The sequence below is a fragment of the Limanda limanda genome, chromosome 4 (genome assembly GCF_963576545.1).
Source record: "Limanda limanda chromosome 4, fLimLim1.1, whole genome shotgun sequence".
NCBI lineage: Eukaryota > Metazoa > Chordata > Actinopteri > Pleuronectiformes > Pleuronectidae > Limanda > Limanda limanda.
The window spans coordinates 5,886,901-5,910,810 of NC_083639.1; the positions used below are offsets into that span (position 1 = coordinate 5,886,901).

General features: G+C 40.2%; 1 protein-coding gene across 1 annotated transcript in view; it reads right to left on the bottom strand.

The window, feature by feature from the left end:
- The window catches only part of foxj3 (forkhead box J3), a 79,900-nt gene that overhangs the window by 18,965 nt on the left and 37,025 nt on the right, over nucleotides 1-23,910 (bottom strand). The window contains exon 3 of the mRNA XM_061070478.1: nucleotides 2,334-2,408. Within this exon, the coding sequence (XP_060926461.1) occupies nucleotides 2,334-2,408 (75 nt within the window). The remainder of the gene's footprint in view (nucleotides 1-2,333; nucleotides 2,409-23,910) is intronic.

Genomic DNA, 23,910 nt, shown 5'->3' on the forward strand with positions numbered 1-23,910 from the left:
AATTTATTTTTAATATTTCATATGACCCCCGATAGAATCTCAATTGTCAAGAGAAAGTGAGATCAGGACCTTTAAAATTACTTCCTTTGCAGAGAGAATAATTGATATTTCCATAAGAAATTCTCCGAACAACAACATGGGCCATAGAACAGCTATGTCTTGAGTATCTACACAATAACTGCTGCATACACAATGCCCTGGTCTTGTTAAAGCCGGCAAATCCGTTTTTTTCCCTGCTCACATACACCACTGCTGCAGCTGTTAAAATTAAAAGCCGGAGTTGGCCTATATTTGTCAGGGGGTTAAAATTATAAGTTTTAATATGTGTGTAGCTTTGGGGTCAATTAATATTTTCCTCAGAGGGAAGAATAATTCACAGCACAATCAACCATAGATGAAGAAACAGCTCATTTTGATGTAGGCTACAGCAGAAAACTAATTACACTTCCCATGTTCTGTTCAAAGGGCTTCAACTTAACAACGATGTGCAAAGGTGAGATGCATCCATACGTGTGATCCGTCTCTTTGTTAAGATTCGAAGGTTAAATGCAGGTTCGCAGGAGCAGATGTTTCAAAATTAGAAGTGGCAGAGACAAAGCCAGGCTGCATGGTGTTTTTTTATAATTAGTGGGGGAAGCACACTTTAAGTTAAATCTCATGGGAGGGGAGTTTCTGCATTTCCCTTTCACCCACCCCCAGAGAGCACGCCGGGAAAAAAGAAAAACATATAAAGAGTCATTAAATTATTCACAAATACACTGCAATATACTGTAGCTATGCCAAAGCAAGAGTGTCCGTGGAGTCCAGGGCAACAACAGAGCAAAGCCACAATATGCTCTGCAGCCATAAAACACAGACCGCTGTAAAGATTGATTGAAAAAAAAAGAAGAAAAAAAGATCCTGATAACAGATACACTATACCTGCTCTCTTCCCATAAATGACGAGGCCGCAGCTCATTTTCATACATCAATGTAAATGATGTCATCTAGTTCCTCTTTTGTGTGTAAATATAACAAGGACAACCACACACAGGTATGCAGATCATCCTGGCAACTTCAGGTCGAGACATACGACCAATTAAAGTTAAGATTATAGACGGTAGCCTTCACAAGCGGCGTATTTACCTCCGAGGTAGAGAGGATTTTGTGTGTTGGTACAATACCAACTGCCATCTCTTACACCATCTCAGAGTGAGAGACAGACAGGGAGCGACAAGACTCTCCTATCTCATCCAACCAGCAGTTCTCATATTCCTGCCACATTACAATATTGATGCAACATATCAAGAGCGGCTAGCGCTTCTTTGAAGTTGTCTTCGGGGGGGAAGGGAGTGAGGAAAATTCCAAATTAAACATTAAGGATGCGAGCATGTTGGCCATGCATTTGGAATGGGATCCATACAGCAATAGATTATTTTGTATTTAGTGGAGCAGCTCCCAGGAGTGTCAATATCAGAGGATTACAGCAAAACATGAAATTAGCATTCAGTCCCCATCCTCTACACAGCTAGGCGTAGCTCTTCATGCATGTTTCGGTGTGTATGTGTGTGTGTATGTAATTATTTGTGCGGTTCCCTAAGCATATGTAGCGTATGCTCCGACAGTGCTCGGATGAAATCTGGGTTAGGCTACATATGGTTAGACCTAAGCACACCATAATACTAAATATAGGTCCATAGGCTCCTCTTCATGAACTACCCAGTGGATCAGGGGACGCTGCTTATCAGGTTGATGTCGCAAGAGATTGCAAAATAAATCATGCTGAAAAAGCAACTGTAGGTGCTCCCACTGAGATTCAAATGTCAAATTAACATGTTGACTATATATTCTCTCTCCGTATAGAAAAATGGGAGATAGAGAGCCGAGCAGAGAGCAAATGAGGCCGGTTTCTTTTAACCAAGTTGGTTCAGCACCTTAAGTAAATCATTCACGGATGCCAGATACTGGAAATGGCCCTGACTTTTACCCTGTTACAGCCCAATCTTCAAGCAGTTTTTGAATACTCTCTCCTCACCCACATCTGCTGTCTGTGCCGATCCAAAAAACTTGTCTATCCTTACATTTGAAATGCAATTCTGTGGGGGTGGGAGGTTCATAATAGATTACAAGCATGCCATGCATTTCCAGACTGTCAGAGTCCTGGCAGCCATTCAAAGGTTAACATTTTTTCTGCCGGAGATAGCATGATGCACACCAAAAAATAAAAGATGTTGTAACAGTGAATTCTGTCAGCAGTGGTTGCAAAGTAAAAACATATTCTTCTCCTTGAATTTAGTTTTTAATGACATGCATTCTTCTGTGTTCACAGTTAAATTAATGTTAGAAAGTCTCACCTTTCCAGGGTCATCTTTGGAGCGAGGCACTTTGAGAAAACACTTGTTCAAAGACAGATTGTGCCGTATTGAGTTCTGTGGGGAAAACACACACATAGAGGTGGCAAGGTGAGTGAACACATATCAAAGATCAGCTGACACAAACACGTCTGTAGTACATGAGTGTGGAGAATATCCCTTCCAGGCGCAATGAGAGCACATAACCTGGTGGCATGTATCATTTAGGTTTAATCACAGCTCCTGTGATCTGATAAGGCTTGTTTCAGCGGCATCGGATCTGGCCTACAACTGTGACCACTTCAGATTTTTCTCTACACAAATATACAGTAGCCAAATTTGTGCACAAAGCCATCAGGAGGAAATAACTTTCATCAATGTGCAACAAACTGCATTCTGGTTGCACACATTGAATTCCATAGGCTCCAAAACTAGGAGCCAGAAGGAATCCCACACTGGGATGGTTGCGGATACCAGGGCCTGATATTAATTAATGCTTCTGTGGCCTCCTGTGGGGGCAGGAAAAAAATTATGTAGATCACTCTGAAAGTTAACTCATTACAGTGTTACAAGGTACTCTACAGCAGTGAAGAGGGAGGTACCTCCAGCTGCCTGATTGGGGGTGCGAAGGTGGGCTGGAGAGCGATGCTCCAGGCCTGGGCTAACCAGCCACAGCAAAGCCCTCAGAACCAGCTGGAGACAGGCCAGCCGAGGGCTTACAAGAGCCAATGTATGCACACATTTCTCCACTCCACTTTATAGAGTGGTATTGACAGATGGCCACACTAAAAAACTGTAGGATTCTCTCATGAGTTTAACGGATGCAGGAGATAAGTGGAGACAGGCAGAGAGAGGGAGGGAGAGAGAGAGAGAGAGGGAGAGAGACTGCTTGTTCAACACTATATGCAATTATACCACAGGAGGGATGATAATGACAGCCTCATTGTAATGCTGTCAATCTCGCTGGTTAAATCACTCTGAGATGCCACTGCAATCCTCTAACACTGCTCTCCAACAGATAATAAAGAGGGTGAAACTGTGTCATAGTCAAAATAATCCCTTGCTTGTGACAGAGAGGAATAATAAGTCAGTTTTAGGTTTGTCAAACTTAAAGTTCAAGTCAAACTTAAACCATAACTATCTTTTTTCGGTATATAAGATGGACTGTGTCTTCACCTACTCCTGTTGTGCAAAAATTAAATTAAAATATCTCAGATACTGGTGCCGGCATCTGTATTGAGGTCCTACCCATACACATGCTTGTGCCAATCATTATTCAGTCTCAGCTGTCAATTATGACCTTTCATCCTGTTATTTTTTAGCATAAATAATTAAAACCAAACTTATCGTAACGATGACAACTTAAAAAAACATCAGTGTGATAAGAACTACCAAAAATGACAGAAAACATCCTTGAGAACAATATATTTAACATTTAGTTTGACTTATTTATTACAGTTCAATGTCTTATCTGCTAACATGGAGGAGGACTATGGTTAAACCAGCCATCAGGGCGATCAAAATCATTGTCCGTCTTTAGTTGCAGGGTATAGTCTCTAACGTGATTCCCTTTAGGTGTTAAAGAAGGTGATACATGGTTTGAGGTTTGCTCTTTCACAAACAAATCATGTACCTACAAGTCTTCCATAATATATTTACAATATAACCCAAAGCACTGAACCTTTCAGACTACAGTTTGACATGTGATGGTAGCACTTAAGTCTCATTCTCAAAAAGATTAAATATTTTCCAAAGAATTCTACTGTAGCACTAAATATGCTTTTAGTAGTTTGTTTTAGATGGTTGAACTTTTGTGACATCTCAATCTTTTTCCTATCATGGCTGAATGTACTTATTGTAAGCTGCTTTGAAAGAAAAGCATCTGAAAAAAATGGCTTTAAGGTAAAAAAGCAAAGGTTAACAGGCAGAATGTTTATTAAATTAAATATCTTGAAAGACATTATTCTGCTGTACCAATGTATTTTCAATACATTCCAGTCATTGTTTCATCAAAATAAAACTGAAGAGATTAACACAATATGTATTTTCTGACGCTGTAAGACTGGACTGAAATATGAATTAATAGTGTTATTTTATAACTGAGCATGAGTTTGAATGAAACCAGAATGGACAGAGGAGAACTAGACCATAGTGAAGATATTTTGACACTTTTTGTCTTGCCATGAACGTAATCCAATATAATTGACCCACATTCAAGCGAACCATAGCTGCTGTTCTTTGTGAAGGAGCAGATATATACGACATTCTAAACCACATGGCAGTTTGTGTTTTGTACCAATACCTTAACCGAAGAATGATTTGGAACAAAGACAACGTGACCAAATATAAATACAACTGATGGGGCAACAACAAACATAATTTCACAATATGTATGTATGAAGTAACATTGTCCTACATTTCATATGATAAAATAAAGTTCACTCAAAAGCTACAATAACAGATCGTTAGAAGACAATTCAATTCATTATTGATTCATCTGTATATTATGTTTTGATAAATTGATAAAACTTTAGTATTATGGAAAAAATTCTGAGAGAATAACTTCTTAAAATATATAACAGTAAATCTTTAAACCTGAGAAGCAGGAATCGACAAAAGTTGGCCTATTTGCTTTAATAAATATCTGGAAAGATTAATTATCGATTGCCTGTTAACTTGCTATTAGTCATTTATCAATTTGTTTACCTATTGTTTTAATTTGAGCTTAAAGTATTAAAACGAGTTACAAGTTTACAAAATGTTATCAACCGCTATGGTCGCTGTTACACACCAGGAAATATATATATGGGGGAAAAATGTGATTGCAATTTAAAATTCATACCACTGTTGCATCCAAAAACAATATATGGAAGCTTGTACTGCAATCAGTAATTCCATATGATTTCATGTAATCCAGCTGCATGCTACTCACTTTTCCTCTAAGCGAGAAAAATGCACTGTGACGATGCAGAAAAAGCATAACTGTAAAATCAGACAGTCACATAGACTTGACACATACTGTATGTGTGTCAACACTGTGTGTCAGGCTAAGTTACAGGTCTGACTGACTGAGCACAACATTGAGTACAGATAAACTTGACTTTACACTCATCCCTGAATCCTTTGTTCAGGCTGCAGAGACAGCACCACGTACACAGGCTTTGTCCCTGGCCTCGTCACAGTTTAACATTAGTTCAGATGAATAAAACAGTGTGAACGCAAAGTGTGATCATACATAGTGGATGGTGACAAACAGATATGAGGCTCTCAATTTAGCTAGCCTATGGCACTTTAAAACTCCATGTCCAGCAGGGGAGTGTCTAAGTGGGAGAGTGTGTGATGCAATCTGTACGATGGGCATACACACTTAAGTACTTAAAACCAGTTTTCCTTCACAGCCTCTGTGTGTCGGAGTGCCTGTTCCAGTTGATACCAGGCGGACGGAAGAACTGAACTTGCAATGAGAGGTGGCTCGATCCATTAAGGACCTTCTGCTGGGCCTAAATCATTGATACAGCAAAGCAGCCGATGCCTGCCGCTACATTAGAGGATTACTTTTTAATGAACTCTGCTCAGCCTGCTCCCTTCTCCTTCTGACGGGACCTGTTCTTGGGATGTCCCATATTATGTCAGAAAAAACCTTTTCACTGCTTCAGACACATGCGTGTTTGACACTATCAGACTGGGTAGAGTGTAGGCAAAGACATGAAACACAACTAAAAGAGGAGGTTAACATATGACAGAAGCAGCAGAGGAAGAAAAAGACGACAATGATAGTCGCTTTATTAAAATATACTATAGAGACACATACAAGCACACACATATACATACATGTACACATGCACACACATATACATATATACATGACCACACACACGCACAATATATATATACATATATACATGCACACACATATATCTACAGCACAGAGGGAAGTGAAGTAGGTGGAGGAGGTCAGAGGGTGTGAGCAGTGGTACACAAAGTGAGTCAGACAGAGCTCACTGAAGGGGGTCCTACCCAAGTGCTGCCCAGCATCTACCTGCAACCCCCACAGAGCACTTCATATCCAAACTCAGCACAAGCCTGTGTGAGTGTGTGTGTGTCTGTGTATGTGGGATGCCTCCTACACACCTAAAAACACACACACCTAAAACGCACACACACACGAGCGTGTCTCTGAACAAATGGCAGTGATTTAACACACCAGGACAGCAGTGGAGGCGTAAGCAGCTCCGCCCTCGCTGCCCCCCCTGCTGAGGAGCGCTGCAGCTCAGCAGAAGGGCCGCCAGGGGAAAGTAGGTCAGGCTGACCTCTGCGCTCGGCGTGTCAAACGTTCAGAGTGAGCTAAAGGGACAGGCCATGTCAGAGCCCGGCTCCTCACAGCTGGGGAGGAGGAGGCCCCCTGTACACTTGGTGCGGGACCCAAGGGAGCGAACTCGGCATGCTGGGACAGACACACGTATGCACACATACCAGTTATGACAAAGGGACAAACACCAGTCACACTGTGGTTCAATATGAATACATCAGTGACCTCATAGGCTGTTGGACCTCCCACTTTCACACCGTCCTCTTGCAAGTTAAGGCATCTCAATAAAGCTTTAATAACCCTAACAACCAGCACTTACACACTCATTAGTCCAGTTGTGGGTTTACTTAACTTGAAGCATTCATGAGACCAGGTGAGAGTCTGAGATTAAACTCTATTAATGCAGGAAGCAGGATATGCTGCCTTTGTGCTCAAACTGTTCTCCATCACATTACAGTGTGTAGGGGGAGTTGTCTTTTAACATCAGTGAAAAAAGTATGCATCGCACAGCCATGTAGAAATATTATACAGGTCTGTGTGACCACGTCTCATATTTCTCGTATGGACTGTCTGGGACGTATTGAAGAGATGCTGGGAGAGTGACAAAAAAGATCAAACAAGGCAAAACTTTAAAAAATGTGCATGACCTGCATGACTAGACCCCGACTTCTACTTGACCTGTCAAGAATGATGGAGACTAGGGCCCATGCTTCAAATTGGTTTAAATATACAGAAATAACATGTGTTTTTAGAACGAATGAAGAGAGGTTAAGTGAGTGAATTGACGAGCGATCGAGTCAGACAAGAGAACAAAGACAAATTTTAAAAAAGACCGCACGACATGGAAGCCCTGTTAAAGAACGGATTTAGAGTTGATACTGTACCGCTGATACTGTACAGTGCAATTTTAAATAATCACTTTGTGGGAGAACAATTCTGCTGAATAAATTGTGGCTTTTGCTGTCAACATATTACTATATTTATATTTTTTTTTATTAAATGACAAGCCATGAAGACACAAGTTACTAAAACTTGCATATATTCAACTTTAAGAGAACAAGATCTCAACAAATAAAAAGAAAATAATAATAGGAAGAAGGACAAACTAAAATTTGCAATTTTCTGCGGTATCAAAACATTGGAGTTGAATCCTTCATTACTTTATATCATTTTTATACTTGATAAAATCAATAGTAATTTTTCAAAAGAGACATTCCCTTGTTCTAGATTTTAAGCATTTTTAATACCTTAACTTTCTGGGAACCATAATGGATATTTTACATTACATTACATTTCATTTAGCTGACGCTTTTATCCAAAGCGACCTAAAATAAGTGCATTCAACCATGACGGTACAAACCCAGAACAAAAGGAATCAAGTAATTACAATTTGATTCAAAAAAGCCAAACTACAAAATGCAACATGTTGTGTCTTATAAGTGAAACTAAATTATTAATTTTTAAAATCCAAGGTGTAGTCGGAAGAGATGTTTCTTTAGTCTGCGGCAGAAAATGAGTACACTTTCTGCTTTCCTAATTTTACTGGGGCGCTTGTTCCACCATTTAGGAGACAGGACAGCGAGCAGTCGGGATTTTTTTGAGTTGCTAGCTCGCAGTGAGGGGTGTAAAGTATCTCTGACCGGTTTCTGATATTAACATGAACAGAAAATTCATTATGAATTAACTTCATAAATTTTGAATTGAGAGCTGTGAAACTAAATATCTCAACTTCTGTCAAATTAGCAGTTCCATTGTCAGATTTAAAGATCTAAAGCATACAATAAAGGAAATTGGAAATGAGTCAGTAGAGATAGTCACACACACACACACACACACACACACACACACACACACACACACACACACACACACACACACACACACACACACACACACACACACACACACACACACACACACACACACACACACACACACACACACACACACACACACACACACACACACACACACAGTATTTTTAGGCCTTTGTTATTTCATATGGACCCGGTGACATACCCACCAACACAGAACAAACTCCTCAGCCTCGGGGATCTGCACCAAGGCCACGGAATGTAGCACCTTCTCTGTCTATTTGTAGTGGGTGTGGGAAGGCATGTGGGATGCCACAGTGTTCGTTCAGGAAGGCACAAAAAAAAAAAAAAAAAATGTTTGGCCACACATACACACAGGTAGAGAAAGGTATGTTCGCCCAGGTGCAATCATCGGATGATTTAATCCTGTTAGCTGTGAGAGGAGCTGCAACCTGAAGGCCAATGGAATGAGGCTGAGGAATGAGTGAAAACCTGATGTGTGATGACAAAGGCATGTCAGATGCTGTGTGGTTCTCTTTCAGCATTTTAAAACCACTGTCACCTCCTGTTTTGCTACACACCATCACTAAGTAAACACCAAAATCACGAATTAATCTCGCTTTAATTGCTCAAAAGAGACTGTCAAGTAGATTTTCCGGGGCATCAGTGACAAAAATAATTACATCGAGCACATATTAAAGGAATATTTTATTCTATTTAGCTCTACTTAAGAATTTGTACCTACAGTGTCACTTCCCCAACCGACACCTTGCTGTCTGACTCAAGAAACCTGCCATAAATACACAACCCAACACCGCAAAGCTCTCTTGCATCGAGCAAAACTACTGGGAGACTCAAAGCCCACACTCAAATACCAATGAAGTCAACTGTAACGATTTTTCGACTTGATTTTTTTTTTCTTCAAAGGTATTTGATCTGCCTCCCTTGGCATCCAGTAGTAATGTGTTGGCATGCTTGGTTTTAAAACCCTTAGTCTCTGATCTTCACCCACTTGTATGTAGTTTTAATAAAACATGAACACTTTGCTTGCCTGCCGTGGAAAAATACATGCCAAGGTGAAATCTGTCATTAATTAAATAACCTGTAACTTAGAGCTCAGAGGACCCTGTGTCTATGTCCATAAAGCAAAGAGAAAAGAAAATGGGAAAAACAGAAGATCAAAATGATCGTTAACCTTTGGCATCTAGACCCAGGTCACCTCGAGTAGCACATTGAGGTATTATAGTAATTAAACCTCAAAAGCTACTTCTGCAGAAGGAGATGGCTCTATGGGGAAATTGTATCCCCCCCACAATCACCATCACCACTGCACCCCACCCTAACAGTGGGCATTTGACTAAATTAAACCCATTTTTCACAAGCAGGCTCATATAATGATGGCGATGCATGCAAGAAAGAAATTAGCTTGATAAGCGATTACACGTGTGGACTCAAAAAGGGCACGTTATCAGGAGAAGTGTGAACAGTTAAAACCTTTCAGAGCATTTGCATCAGTGAGATTTATATTGGACTTTATAATAAAGGATTTTTAAAGAATTAGAGGCTGTAATAAATGGAAATGAAAAAAGAGACAAAAATCACAGCTGTCCACCGGCAACTACAGGGGATTAAAAAAATGAATGACAGCTAAGGTCGCCTGCCTCCACAGGTGTATTGTTTCCAGAGGCCTGGTACATTCAAACTGCAGGAAAGGTGAAGAGGATGGACAGAGACAGAGGTGCTCGTACAGATGTGTAAAGAAAAACATTAAGTCTAAGTACAAGTGAGCTACAAAACTGTCTGAGGTTACATTTCTGATAAGTTAAGCAAATTGTATTGAAACAAGTTGTCCTCATATGAAAGCTAGGGTTGATATTCTTGGGAAAGCTAGCAACACAACTCACATCGACCATCTTGTCAAAGCTACGTCCATATGGATGCGCACTGCACGACAAATGCTGGAAGCTGCGTTTTCCATGAATTGCGCGCCAACCTCTGACTATCGACTCCTCCTCAGCAGTGTATAGCTCTCTAGCTTGCGAAGACTACAGTCATACACAGTGAGACAAATGGGCAGGGTGCACGCAGGGAGACATGTCAGTAAGTGTCACCCAGCCAAATGATTATTTTCCAGTTTACTTTCATTTATTGATGTCTATCGGGATGTGAAAAGGATTTTGACGAATAAGGTAAAAAAGAGTTTCAGAAACAAATGACCAACCCTAACACTTTAACAGCTGTCACTTAAACACGAAATCTGCCATTAGCAAAATAGAACTTACTCAGTATCCTCCCCAGCACCAAGCAAGCAAAGCAATCCAACATTATCTCTAAGTAATTTTACTGAGGGATAGAGCGTACTATAGAGCTCAGACAATAGGCTGAGCCAATACAAAACACCCATAGTTCTCTCGTGGCATATAAGAAGTTTATGAATGCTGCACCAAGGATGTTCCCTTTTCAACAGAAGCAGAGGGGTGAGAGACCAAAAGCTCCAATGTAAGTGCTTCTGAACTCAATCTCACTCAGGCACATGCACCCACATTCCCTTCGCTACCTGCTTTGTTGCTGTAAGGACAACCTTGGAATGGACCTGCAGAAATTCAAGGGAAAAAAACCTTCTGCATTATTTTCTATGTGCACTTGAGGTCACAGCCCTGGCTTGAATGCTACATTTGAAATTCGAGCATTCCCCTCATAAATTGGAAGGCGGTCACTGCAGATCTGAAAAGCTATGGGGGGGGGGGGGGAATTTCACTTAATGCAACACTGAATGGCAGGTCACACTGCAACAAAAGCCATGAGCCACTCGTATGTGGCCTTTTTGATCACAGTCCTTCAGAGAGCTATCCGTCTTTGTCTCTCTGTCTCTTTTGCCCATATGTGTGCCTCTCCCGCTCCGTCTCACTCTCTCACTCAGAGCCAAACCACACACAGTCAAAGCTCTTTGTACGACCTCTGGTGTTGCAGCACGATTGCATGGTTCAGAGGGCCTAAGTATGGCATGATTCCATTAAGTGGATTATTTCCGAGCATATATGACCTTCAACATAGTTGTCAATTACATTGAACCAGGAGTAGCAACATTGAGATGTATATATTTATACATTATTTATCAGTCAAGGTTAAAACATGGCAAGAGTAAAGTCAAGTAAAGAAAAGGAGAGTATGGAAAATCTGCTGGAGGAAATCCAGAGTCAGCTCAGTGTTTGCATTACCATTGTCTGGGGAAGGGGTCAAAAAGGCCTGGCTGTACTTTTCTTATGGGGTCACTTTTAATTATGGTAATGACTACTCAGTCACGTCTGATAATTAAAGCTTAAGATATCAGATATAATCTAAATTGATTCTGTTGAATGCTTAAGGCAAATTACATTCAATGTAAGATATGTATCCACAAATGGATAGAGCCTTCTGTCCATACTCGTGTGAATTTCAAACAAGACAACCACAGGAAACAAGGAAGGAATTTCAACACTGGCGGAACTTTGGAACAAGGTAAAAATATGTTACTTCATCTGGGCACAGGGACAAACAGTCGCTTTGCTTGTTTCTTAAGGAGTATATTATCACAACCTTGTCTATAGTCATGTTTGTTATAGAGAGAAACTCTCAACTGTACGCTGCCTGCTATGGGGTGTATCGATTAACAACCATGCCAAAGTAAAGGATGCAAGGAAGTTTGTGGGAACTGGTTTAAACATGATTAGAAATGGAGGGATCTCTTTTGCACAAAAAGGCAGCATAAAGGGCCTTTACACTCCTCTTCAGCTGCTTACGTTGACGATAAATCATCTTTAGCAAAGCATCCCGAAACCAATTTGAAATACAAATTCAATAGGTAGCATACAGCAGTTTGTAGTTTCTATCGTAGCCTGCTATTTACATTGATCATGCCCTGGATTTTATGGGGGATGAATCAACAAAGGGAAATTGGAACGACAGGACATTTCATGTCACCGTCACCACAACATGCGCTGGCTCAAACCCTGTCAGTCTATCTACTCTAGTGCACTCCGATCCTGAAGTCATCACAACTTATGTCAGCCCTGAGGAAACAAATATAACTGACAGATTCTTAAATGGGAAAAAATACTTCACACATACTGTATGCCTGGTCACTTCAGACAAACTGAGAAACTGGTAAAACAGAGCTGCCTTGCACAGTGCTGAAACTGGAGTCTGGTTCTCCGACCCTCACAGGATCACACTTTTCTCCTGTGCTACACAAGGTGCTTTTTCTCTCCCTTCCTCCTCCACTGCAGAGGCAGCACAAGGCCATGAAAGATTGGAGGCAAAGCGACGTCCTCTGTTTTATCCTCCCTGAAAGCCTTCGCATGCTCTCAGTTCCACATGAGGGATCTGATGAAAGCCGTTTGTCAGTACGCCACTTAATTATCAGCCGGAAGAAGAGCCTCTGATGCTATCCTCTGACAATGGCTCACAGCAGCCTGCTGACTACAGTGCCCACTAACAATGAAGAACTGACTGTAGCTACTAATAGTGACAGGGTACTGCCAACTGTCCACTTAAGAGTTAGACAAATTAAGTAACGGCACAGAAAGCCTTCACTGTCCTTCTTCATTGTATATTCTTTTCCTTGTAGGCTTAAGCAGCAAGGGTCAAGTTTCACATTTAAATATCAAGACCGTAAAATGCAATGTTTTGAAGATAAATTGCAAAGTAGAACAAGTCCTACTGAAAACACATAATGAGAAGAGGAAAACTGAGAAGTTTTGACCTTTTATTCTTCCTGCATGTCTACACACACATTATAGAGCTAATGCTGCGGCTCAATATGCACGTTACCATCAGACTACAAATAAATAAAAGTCACATGCACTCCTTAACCTTCTTTCTTTGTACAGTCATATTCTTTTAACTGTCAACTGCAGAGAAACAAATAGTGACTACAGCTGCGGCTGTGGCTGCTGAGCTAGAGCGGGTGGTCCTCTAATCAGGAGGTTGGTGGTTTGATCTCAGCTCCTCTAGTCTGAATGTTGGACTGTCTTTAGGCAACATACTAAACCCCAAATTGCCCTTGATGGTTACATGGCATATAGTGTAAAAGTGCTTCAAGTGGTCGAATAGAATGGAAAAGCACCATATAAGTACAGTATATACAAGTAAAGTACATACAGAACTATTTCTCATGTAGAGATAGAAAATATGGCTCCAATAATGCTAAACCGTCCCTTAAGATTTATAATAGAATAAAACCCAACATTTGAATTTGGTTGTGAGGAAGTTGCCTAGAGCTGATCAGAGCAGGACCCTGCGTGGTTTGCCTGGTACTGTTAGGAATCCACTTTCAAATATGCTACCAGGCCTATGTTTATCTGTCAAAATGTGGGTGTCTAATAGCAAAAGGTGCTACATTAAAAGCGTAATATTTTTATACAGTTGTGTTTTCATAATACAAAATCACTCTTACATATACTACAGTCATCCCAAAGCTCTTGAAAACACTTGGCCTGCAGGCTACTACACAAGCAGAAAAATATTAAACAGTTTACCACCATCCCTATTAATCTGATCTGATGCTCAGCTTTTCATTAGCAGAACATTACTGCAGTTGTCTATGAGATACACATGCATACACAGGGTGATGACTCAGTGTAATCTTGGACATGGATGACTAAGTATAACCTTGGACTTCCCACAGCAACTTGTCAGCGGGGAGCAAATCCACAAAAGGAATTGGAGGAAGTAGTGTTTCGATTTATATCAATGCTCTGCTCTTATTCAGATGCTCTGTAAAAAAAATAAAAGCCTAAGAATAGCATTTTTTTTGTGATGTGTATGAGATTTGATTTCTTTCTGAAAGGGAATCACAGACCCACCCCACAGTCCATTAGCCAAGTTAATGCAGAGCTGCCAGACTCACTGACCCATTAATAATACATTGCAGTGGTCAAAAGAGGCCAGACACCTCGGTGCACCCCCTCATCCCTCTACACGGCCACATTAATGGACTAATTCAGATGCAATTAACTGGTGGGGAGAGGCTGTGGCCTTGCGGCTTGTGAAGCACAGGCAGAAGGGCTTAGAGCCAGGGCTTGGATATAATCACTCATTCTCACGCACGCACGCACGCACGCACGCACGCACGCACACACGCACGCACACACACACACACACACACACCAAAATTGTTGAATATAATTTACACTTGTCATCATACTTATCCCTCAAAATACAGTTTGTAAGCAGCCCTCGGCTGAGTAACTGTTTTAACCTATTTTTTAGTTCTTGGACCTTTAGTTAAAATACAGCAAAAATGTATTAGGTTTTAATTAATTTAGCTTGATGAATGTCTCAAGGCTGAAATGTTCATTAAGGGATTGACAGTGTGATGTTTGCCTTTTGTTGTGTGGGTAGGATTTTTTGGATCATAGAGACCGATCACTGCAACCTGATCGGTCTGCTAGTAAAATTTATGATTTATTTGGAATCTTTGAGGAAGTGGTAACAAACTGTAAAACAGATGCATTCATTTGGAGTTTTGTTTCTGTGCGCTTGGTGAATGTATAGAGTAATGAAAAAAATCCACTATCCATTTAGCTTTGTTATGGTCTCAACCTGAAGAAAAAAACCCATTGTGCTGTTTAAAGTCATAATACTCCACTCTGACCAGCTAATCACAAAAAAAACTATTTATCTGCTGTTTAGTGTGGGGGACAGTTTTTTGCTGATGGCAGCTGCCAGACAACTCTGATATGAGCAATGACAGCAAACATCTTAAACATACAATATTCGGTCGCTAGGGGTTTCTCTACCAATCAATCACAAAATACCTATTTAGATTTTGTCTTAAAGGAGCATGGGATCATTGGAGTTTTTGACTTCACCACCATTGGCCATGAAAATCTACCTGATTCAAGTTCAAATCATGTTCAGGGACGATATACTGTATTTAAGTCGTTTTTTACATTACGCAGCAAACGATAATGATTAATCGTGATTCATTGAGAATTACCGTTACAAACAGTGGAAGGAAAAAACAGCTAACTGGCTAGCATAGTTGTTGTTTTTTGTCATACTTAATTTGCACAGGGAGGTTATGGCAGGTAAGACACAGTTAAAGGGCGACTAAAATGAAATGTCCCATCACCTTGAATGAAATTGGGGATTTCTCTGGGTTTGAATATTGTAGGAAACTGTAAATACAAATTAAGAAGAACATATCACATAGGTCCAGTTGTTTTCAGACGTTTTAGTCTTAAAGGGATCTGGAAAAGGCAATTAAGAAGTGCTTACAGAACACCTTTTTCAAATTTAATTTAAGTCTTTATTAATTTGATCAATTACAGCCAATATCATTCAATAATGGGGCTATGAGAACCTGCTCTCTGAGAATGTGACTTTGACAAATGAGCAATTACAGGAGCGATATTCACGTGTCACATCTGTGGCCAGTGTGACCTACGATTAGCCCCGCTGATGCTAAATGCAAGATGAAGGAGCTGTGTCTGTCAATACAGGCGCCCGGCAAGACAGCGGGGCCCATTCTGGCATGTCATCCATCACTGGTTCCACTCGGCTGCCACAGCTGTGTCACTGTCCCCCTTTCACAGGCCGCTGACCCCACTGAGGACGCACCAGCAGGATGATCAAATATCTCTCTGGGATAAGAGACAGGCATCCTACTTCACTGACAAGGCGGAGGACAAAAAAAAACAACCTTTTCCTACATATCCACACGACGGTGACATCTTTATCAGTAAGCAGCATTTAATGCCAGGAAGCAGAGTCGGCTGCTCAACTTTGATTCCACAAAAAGTAGGGATTGTGAAGGGCAGAGTGAAGCCATCAGCTGCGGGAGATCGACACAGAAGGTGACGGGGGTTAAATTGTTGCCAAAGAAGAGGCAGGGTGGATTTAAATAAAGGGGAAAAAAACGGAACACTCGCCAGACATATTCCCACGATAATTACTTGCCATGAAGATTTTATCAACATGCCATTCATAAGGGCCAGGCTACTACTTTTAATATTCCTATCAGATGTAAATGCCCTACAGTGTGGATGTAGAGCAGCACGGCTGAGCTCCCAGTCACTCTAAGTGGATGTTCAGTGGAGGGTTTAACGCAGTCAGGCTACAGACCTCTGACCATATCAGCAGTCTCAGGTTGCTGTAGACTGTTTTTAAGAGATCTTTCTTCAGCCTCTGCTAATTAATCCTGCTGCCTCGTTCCCTTTCATTTCCAAAAAGGAAACCCAGCGTGTTTGCTACAGTACAGGCAGATAAATTAGCTGCTGGCTTCACAGGAGGCAACCGTTCTTCAGGGAGAGCCGGCTACCTTAATTATGAATATTATTAATTACATTTAAAAGAAGACCAACAGTAATGAAAAAAAAAAATAACACCAATCACTCTCAGACTAAAAGACATTTGTAAAAATTAAACTACACCTTGTTTACTTGAAACAGTTGTGAAATTAGATTTTATGATACAGATGGGGGCAGAGGCAGCACAAGCCACTCGAACACAGCTTTGATGAATTCAACAGGGCAAATTCAGTGTTAAAGGCAGATTCCAAGGGCTGTGCTCTATTTATAGAAAGCAAAATTCATCAGCGCACTCTTCTCCTTTCACCTCCTCCTTGTCAGGGCAAAAACCAGTGCACATACAAGATGCTACGTTAAAAGGCCCCATCTGCGATCCTAATGTAAACAAAGGTAGCCTGATATCGATACTGAATGGCCATCATAATCCTCCTCCATTATTCAGTCTGACATTGCCTTGATTCTTATTAGCTAAACTAATGCATCCAGATGTTGTGACTGTGTTAGGCATTGTCCAGCATCCATAGGTAAAGCAAAACACAGAAGTTGGCATTAAGAATACTAGTTGTTTATTTTAAGGCTTGCTTGAGGTCGAAGTCCAATAATTCCAAAATCATAGCAAAGACTTTTCTCCCCAGGGCAGAGGGCTTCCTCGTTTGGTTATAAAATTCATTAAATTACAGTTAAAAAATAACTAGCTGGTATAGTGTTTTAATAGCCTGTGTTTGGTGAACATGCAATTTCTATACATTTGATTTCATGTATTATGTAAGCCTTAATTGCTGTTTTTACTGCTTGTTTTTTTATTATGATATATATTTTATCATCTTACCTTCTGTTATTGTCTTTTCTATTATTGATTGCCTCTGTAAGCATTAGTCTCTAAATCTGATTGTTTAACTTAACATTCAATTAATAATCAGTCAAACTATATTTTATTAATCATATCTAAAGGCCTTTGAATTGCATATGATTTATCTCATGGGTGCGATATAAATAAAGTTTAGTTGATTGCATATGACCGGCTGAACAGGTCACCTTTACAAACTAGTCATAAGTAATATGTTTTATACCATAGTTCCTTAACATGTTCAATTACATTTTTATGATTTTTTTATGATGGTGATGAAGGTTTTTATCAGTATGTGTAATAAGTTCAATTTGATCTAAAGCTGAAGTTCTTCTTTTCTCCAAAAAATATACCTGTTATTTTTCGTTCAGAAAACTGACTACTTTTAATTCTCATCCAAACCATACTGCAGGAAGCGACAGTTTCAAAACAGATGAAAAAGCAACTGATTCATCTTCAAAGAAGTTATGACGGCGTGGCAACATTTAATGCTAAATATTGCTGAGAATATATATAAATGATTTACATATATTCTCAGCAACTTTATGTACATATTGCAAAGTAAGGTCACACAAAGGTGACAGCAATCCAAGTAGAAAATCTATAGAGGGCAAATTGGCAATTCACTCAGAGATCTAAGTTAAATACAGGGAAAGCAAAGTGCTATTTCTGTATAAAATATTTCTATCCATGAAACAATGACCCAAGGGTTTCTGTGCAGCTCTCTGTGCCCCTTCATCTTCCCCTCTGAAGACTGTTTGAGCCAGTTAATGATTTTTCCAGTTATGAGCTGTTCTGAATTGTGCTTCAAATTCCTTGCAGTTTATAACTGTAACATAGGAGTTTTACTTTCTTGCCTGACTGCGCTGCAGATCTGTGACAAAGCACGGGCCGCAGCCAACTGGAGGTGATGATCTCAGTCACCACATAAATTCACAGCTCTGGAAAAGACACAGTAATGCAGATCCTACCATTTCCATAATTATTATAGAATATTTTGGGTCTCACTAATGCCACTTGACTTGACTAACTTCAGTTAACTCTCTAGCTGTCATATCAAATCTCCATTTAACTGGTTAAAAGCCCAAGACTTAACTAAAAAGTGGAAAACTAGCTGCTTAACCATCCTGACTGCACAGACAGTGATCCTGCGTCCTAGACTTCTTTTATTTCTCCAAAATTGTGAACTTAAGAGCCTCCTTAAATGAGTGACTAGGTATTTGCAGCCAATCATTGTCCAGTATTATCTGTATTATAAATGATTCTTCGAAAGGAAAAAAAAAGTACAATGACACAAGTGTTATAACACAGTCTGTGAGTCAGATATTGACTTTAACAGATCTCATTATCGCAGAGGAGGAAGCTCACTGAATCAATTGATCACTATGGTCAAAAGCTTTTACAGCTGGCTGATGCATCACATTGAACGGAAAAGAAGCAGTTGGGAGGGAGCTGTTAGGGGTTGATGACTGTTTAAAATGAACAGAAGACATATAGGGGATGAATTGAGGTGCCATTGCCATGCCTGGCAAATAGACAGCTACAGTTTCAAGCAAAACTGAAGCCAACATCTCTACACAGGCCTGCGGGCCACAAGGGGAAGCGATAGAAGCCTCCAGCCTTTTATGTTCTGCACTGCAGTCAGCACTTCACTCAGTGTGGGGACAGCAGCTTCTGCCAAAATGTATCCGTGCCAAGGCCTGCCAGCCTGCTCTCCCCACCCACTCTAAGGGCCAGAGCGTGAGCGGTGGGGCGCCGGTAGGCGGGTGCAAGGTGAGGCTGGTGGGCGGGTGGCCAGGCTGGAGCTTCCTGACATGGGAACCCGCCTCACAGCAGGATCAAACTGGCTGCCGAGTGAATCACTGCCCCTCCCACCACCTGACAAAGTCAGCGCCAGGCGAGCACACTCTCTTTTGCTGTCTCTACAATTAATACAAAATAAAGGATGAAAGAAAAGTGCAAAAAATGCCACTTTATCACTTGATCGCTCATCAAACCAAGGTTCATATGACACTAGACTGGAAAATAGACATTTGTGAACATAGGATCATTTTAGAATTAGGGAGTTTCATAGGTTACAAGAGGAACAGCCAAACGCATATGCTGTTGCTCCTGACATTTATTTTATATCAGCAAACTGCCTGCATTTTAAATGATTTCTTTACGGTGTAATGGTGGCACAGGTTAAGAGAGTAGATGAAGGTATCACAGAGTCCAGCACCAGAGCAATTTTACACTTTCAAATTTCAAGCCCTGCAACCGTAAGCTTGAGGTAGGAGATAGGGGCAAGAAGCATAAGTGCAAATGCTCATACCTGACCGATCTTATTTAAATAAGCAACAGGAGCAGGGTTTTTTCTGTGCTTTGGCTAGTCACTAGTCAGAAGCAGGAACATTATCTCCAGAGTAAATAATGTCCTGGAGGACCAGCTACCCAAAGTGCTTCTTAAAAAATAGGAAACTGCTTCAGGCTGCTATTATTAAGCCTCAGATCCAATGGGAAGTTGAACCTTTGATCTGTTTAGGGTTCTGTGTATTTGCATTTTATAATGAGATCAAAGGAAGGTCCAGGGCCCCTGCAGAAGGGAGCTCTGTGCCCCATCTCTGCACATTGGACGATTTACAGACCAAAGCTACATTTTCCTGTTAACAAGATCATGTAAGAGCTGTGGACCTGAGTGAAAATGCAGTGGGAGATGTTTGTTTGGTAATCAACAGTAGCCTACATTTTCTCCCAGCTAATTTTCTTTTCCTGTACTCAGGTGTGCAAGAGAAAAAAATAAAAAATCGTGCCAGAAGCAACAATCTCCTCAACAGTTCAAGTTCAAGAGCAAACATTTCAAGCATTTTTAAACTGGTTGAGAATTGCTCCCGATTTTCTTTGGCATTCTTCACCTGGAAGAAATGCAGTGGGGAATTTACACACTTTGCCTGGAGTGAGCCTAAGAGGAGCTGGGAGAAAGTTTGAGAGGAGCATGGAGGTCAACATTTGTGTATGCGGAGTCTCTCTATTCAATACTGTTCCTTCCCTCAGGTGAAAATATTCCCCGAAAAACAAAACACTGTCACTCTGTGTTTTGCAGAGCTGAAGTAAGCACTTACAAAGTCTATCATTTTCAGCGTGATCAGAGGCGAAGCTTGGGAGAATAACTGCCCGTCAAAGGATAAGACATCTGTGCGGAGGAATTAACAAGGCTGTTTGCTTGAATTAGTTCAACCAGTATGAAGGTATTATTGCAGCAACACCTAAGAGATGAAATGCAAGTTGAGTTCATGCAAATACCAATAAAATAAATTTACAATGTATTTAAGGTAATATATTAGTTTTCATATTTAATGTTCCAATTACTTTTTACCATCACATTCTATACACTGATAAAGATAGTTTACCAAATTATTTCAATTTGTAACACACACATACATTTTTAGTTTAAGTTATCAATTGTGTTCACATATAGTTAACTTTCATTGAAGAAACTAAACAACTGATATATTTATCTTAAGTTGCTTCAACAATTTTCTTTTTTCAGAGTATAACGTAGGGGTTTCAAACATTTTTTAAATCAAATCTTTTTTAATAATTATGTAAAAGTATCCTCTAAAAAAAAACATTTAAATTGAGTTTATCAATCTCTATGTCTCTTTTAAAGAAATGTCTCAATTCTATTTGATGAATCAACGCTTCCAGTAACTGTCCCACTCGTCCTCTACCTCACTGCCCATCATGATGAACGCAGATAGAGTGCGACAAGGGGAATACCCTCTCCCCTGCAGCTGTTGGCTTAAGTGCCTTGAAGCCTTTACATCTGCCAGTCATCTGTGCAACAATCGTAACACACAATGTTGACGCAGAGGTGAGAGATCGCTGATTTACTATTCATGACACGCACCAGAGCATCCGTGAAGAGTCAGAGCCGATTCGAGAAATTGTGGCAATAGATCTGAAAACTATGTTTAGCGGCCATTTCCATTCATTTACTTTAATTACTTTCTTTGAATTCATTAACAAAGCGTGCAAGACCAAATTCCAACAGTTATGTAATGGATTCCTAAAACTGAGTTTGACTCAAAGTTAAAAGTCTGTACAGAATTACTAGTCTCCTCTTACAGGGAGAAAAGCATTTCCTCATGACCTTGAAGTAAAAGGAGACTGCTCCCATTTACCTTTTACTCTCAGGGGAGAAAGATCGGCCAGCCTACGTCAACTGTAATGGCTTTGAAATGGGAGTAACTGAGCAACAGGTATGAAATATGACAGAGAGGACACAGCAACATCTGAAGCAGATACTGCACGACAGAAACTCACTGTCAGCAAAAGCCTATACATTTCTTGGAAATATGTTTTGGAATCCAAGCATGTGAAATATCCTAAAGCAATCTGGCAGATCTTCAAAAAGCCATGCTTTATATGCACGGAACAGAAGGACTGGGAAGCTGCAGAATATGAGCTGAATCGTACACAAGACTGCTTAGACAAGCCCACAAAATATGAATCAAAAGTACCTCAAAGAGCTGGAGAGGGCGTGAAGAAAAGCACCACCTAATTGCTTGCTCATAGATGCCAAGCACAAATTCTGCACTCTCGAAGGCGGCATTCACATTTTTGACCTTGATGAATTATGTTTTCATTGACAGCACTTATTGATATTTCTTAAAAGCGCAGGCTAATGGAGTTCTATTGAGATGATTAAATGAGTTGCTGGCGCCCGGATTAGCTCAGTCTCATCTCGCCCGCACAGCTTGCATTATCATACAGAGCAGACGCATGCGTGCGTTGAGTCCCAAATTCCTGTGACTGACATCTCCAGGGGAACAGAGAAGCGATGACTACATTCGACCTACATTCACCCCACCCAGGCATATATGCTTCTAACTAATTACACACACAAACATGCATACTCAGTTGAATTTAAAGGTGGATTCATATAAAAGTAATAGTCACAGTGCAGGGGTAACATTACTACTGCATGCATATTAGAAAATTATAAAATTTCAATTAGACGTTGTCCTACTTATAACAACATATAATGGAGGGTTTCAAAGGCAATAAACCCTCACAACTGTACAAGCTCCTATTGACCTCCTCATGATCAGGAGGAAACTTTTGCCAGGCTTTCGCTTAGGCTCTAAGGAAAATATAATTTGTGTGTCAGTTTATGAAAATTCTCCAATCACAAAAACATTAGGAACAAACTTAGGTCAACTGGAGCTCATTCAAAAGCCTCTGGCATGAAAACTAAGCATTCTTGGATTTTATTCAAAAGTCCCTAATGCAGTAGGAAGACTTTAAACATGTACATACACATACACATACACATACACACACACACACTCTGTACACAATATTTTAGCAGTTTAGATTCTCAGAAAATAAAATGACAGGGAAAACCACCCATTAACAAGAACTGTGAAAAAAATTGTGACGCAGGCTCCAACCTATAAGCACATCTTTAAACAGTTTTTTTCCGCGTTTCCTGTGCATCCTGGTTAGAGTGATGTGGTTTTGCTAGTTTTGAATGTGAAGGGTATTTTCTAGAGCTGCTGCCACCAATTAGGCCAGAATCTGTTCACTGTATCTGTGCAAGCAACTAAATTAGAAAGTACTTGAAGTGCGTCAGTCTCCACCAATGCTGACTAATTCCTTAACTTGCCCTTTTACCTGAGACACCATTCCAGTTAAGCAAAACTACATCAGCTACACTTGAGAATGAAAAGAAAGCCTCATCACTTCAAACTCATATTTCTGTTTAGTCTATCTCCGAGGTAAACTCAAATTATGTAGACATTTTATAAACTCTGTAATTGATCATTCTGATGAATGACTGTCCACCAAAGTTTATAGCGTCTGAAACATTAAAAACATAAGAGCCTTGCCAAAAGTAATTGATGATTAAACAGATTGAATATTGTTCATTTTTTACTTCTAAAACTGACTGGAAAGCAGCGTTAACATTAATAGTTGAATATACCCATGACACAAAGTGAATATAACTTAATGCAAAGAAGAAACTTTGAATTATTAGAACCACTTTATACCAGATCTTCAAACCCATGGTACTGTAATATTACATATGATGAAACCTTTGAAAATACTGTGACTGAAATTGCAACCCTGCATTAAATTGTGGCTTTTGCCTCAACTTGGGGAGAATTTTCAATAAACACAATCCCTCTTCCTTTATGGACGTAATGTTTTGAATTCAAAGAGAACATCTTCCCTGATATAATACAATTTTTAACTGCACATTGACTTCCAATATTGGAATTTGCTTTGGTCAGTTACGGCCTAACACAACTGAAACCATTTTTTGTTACACCCC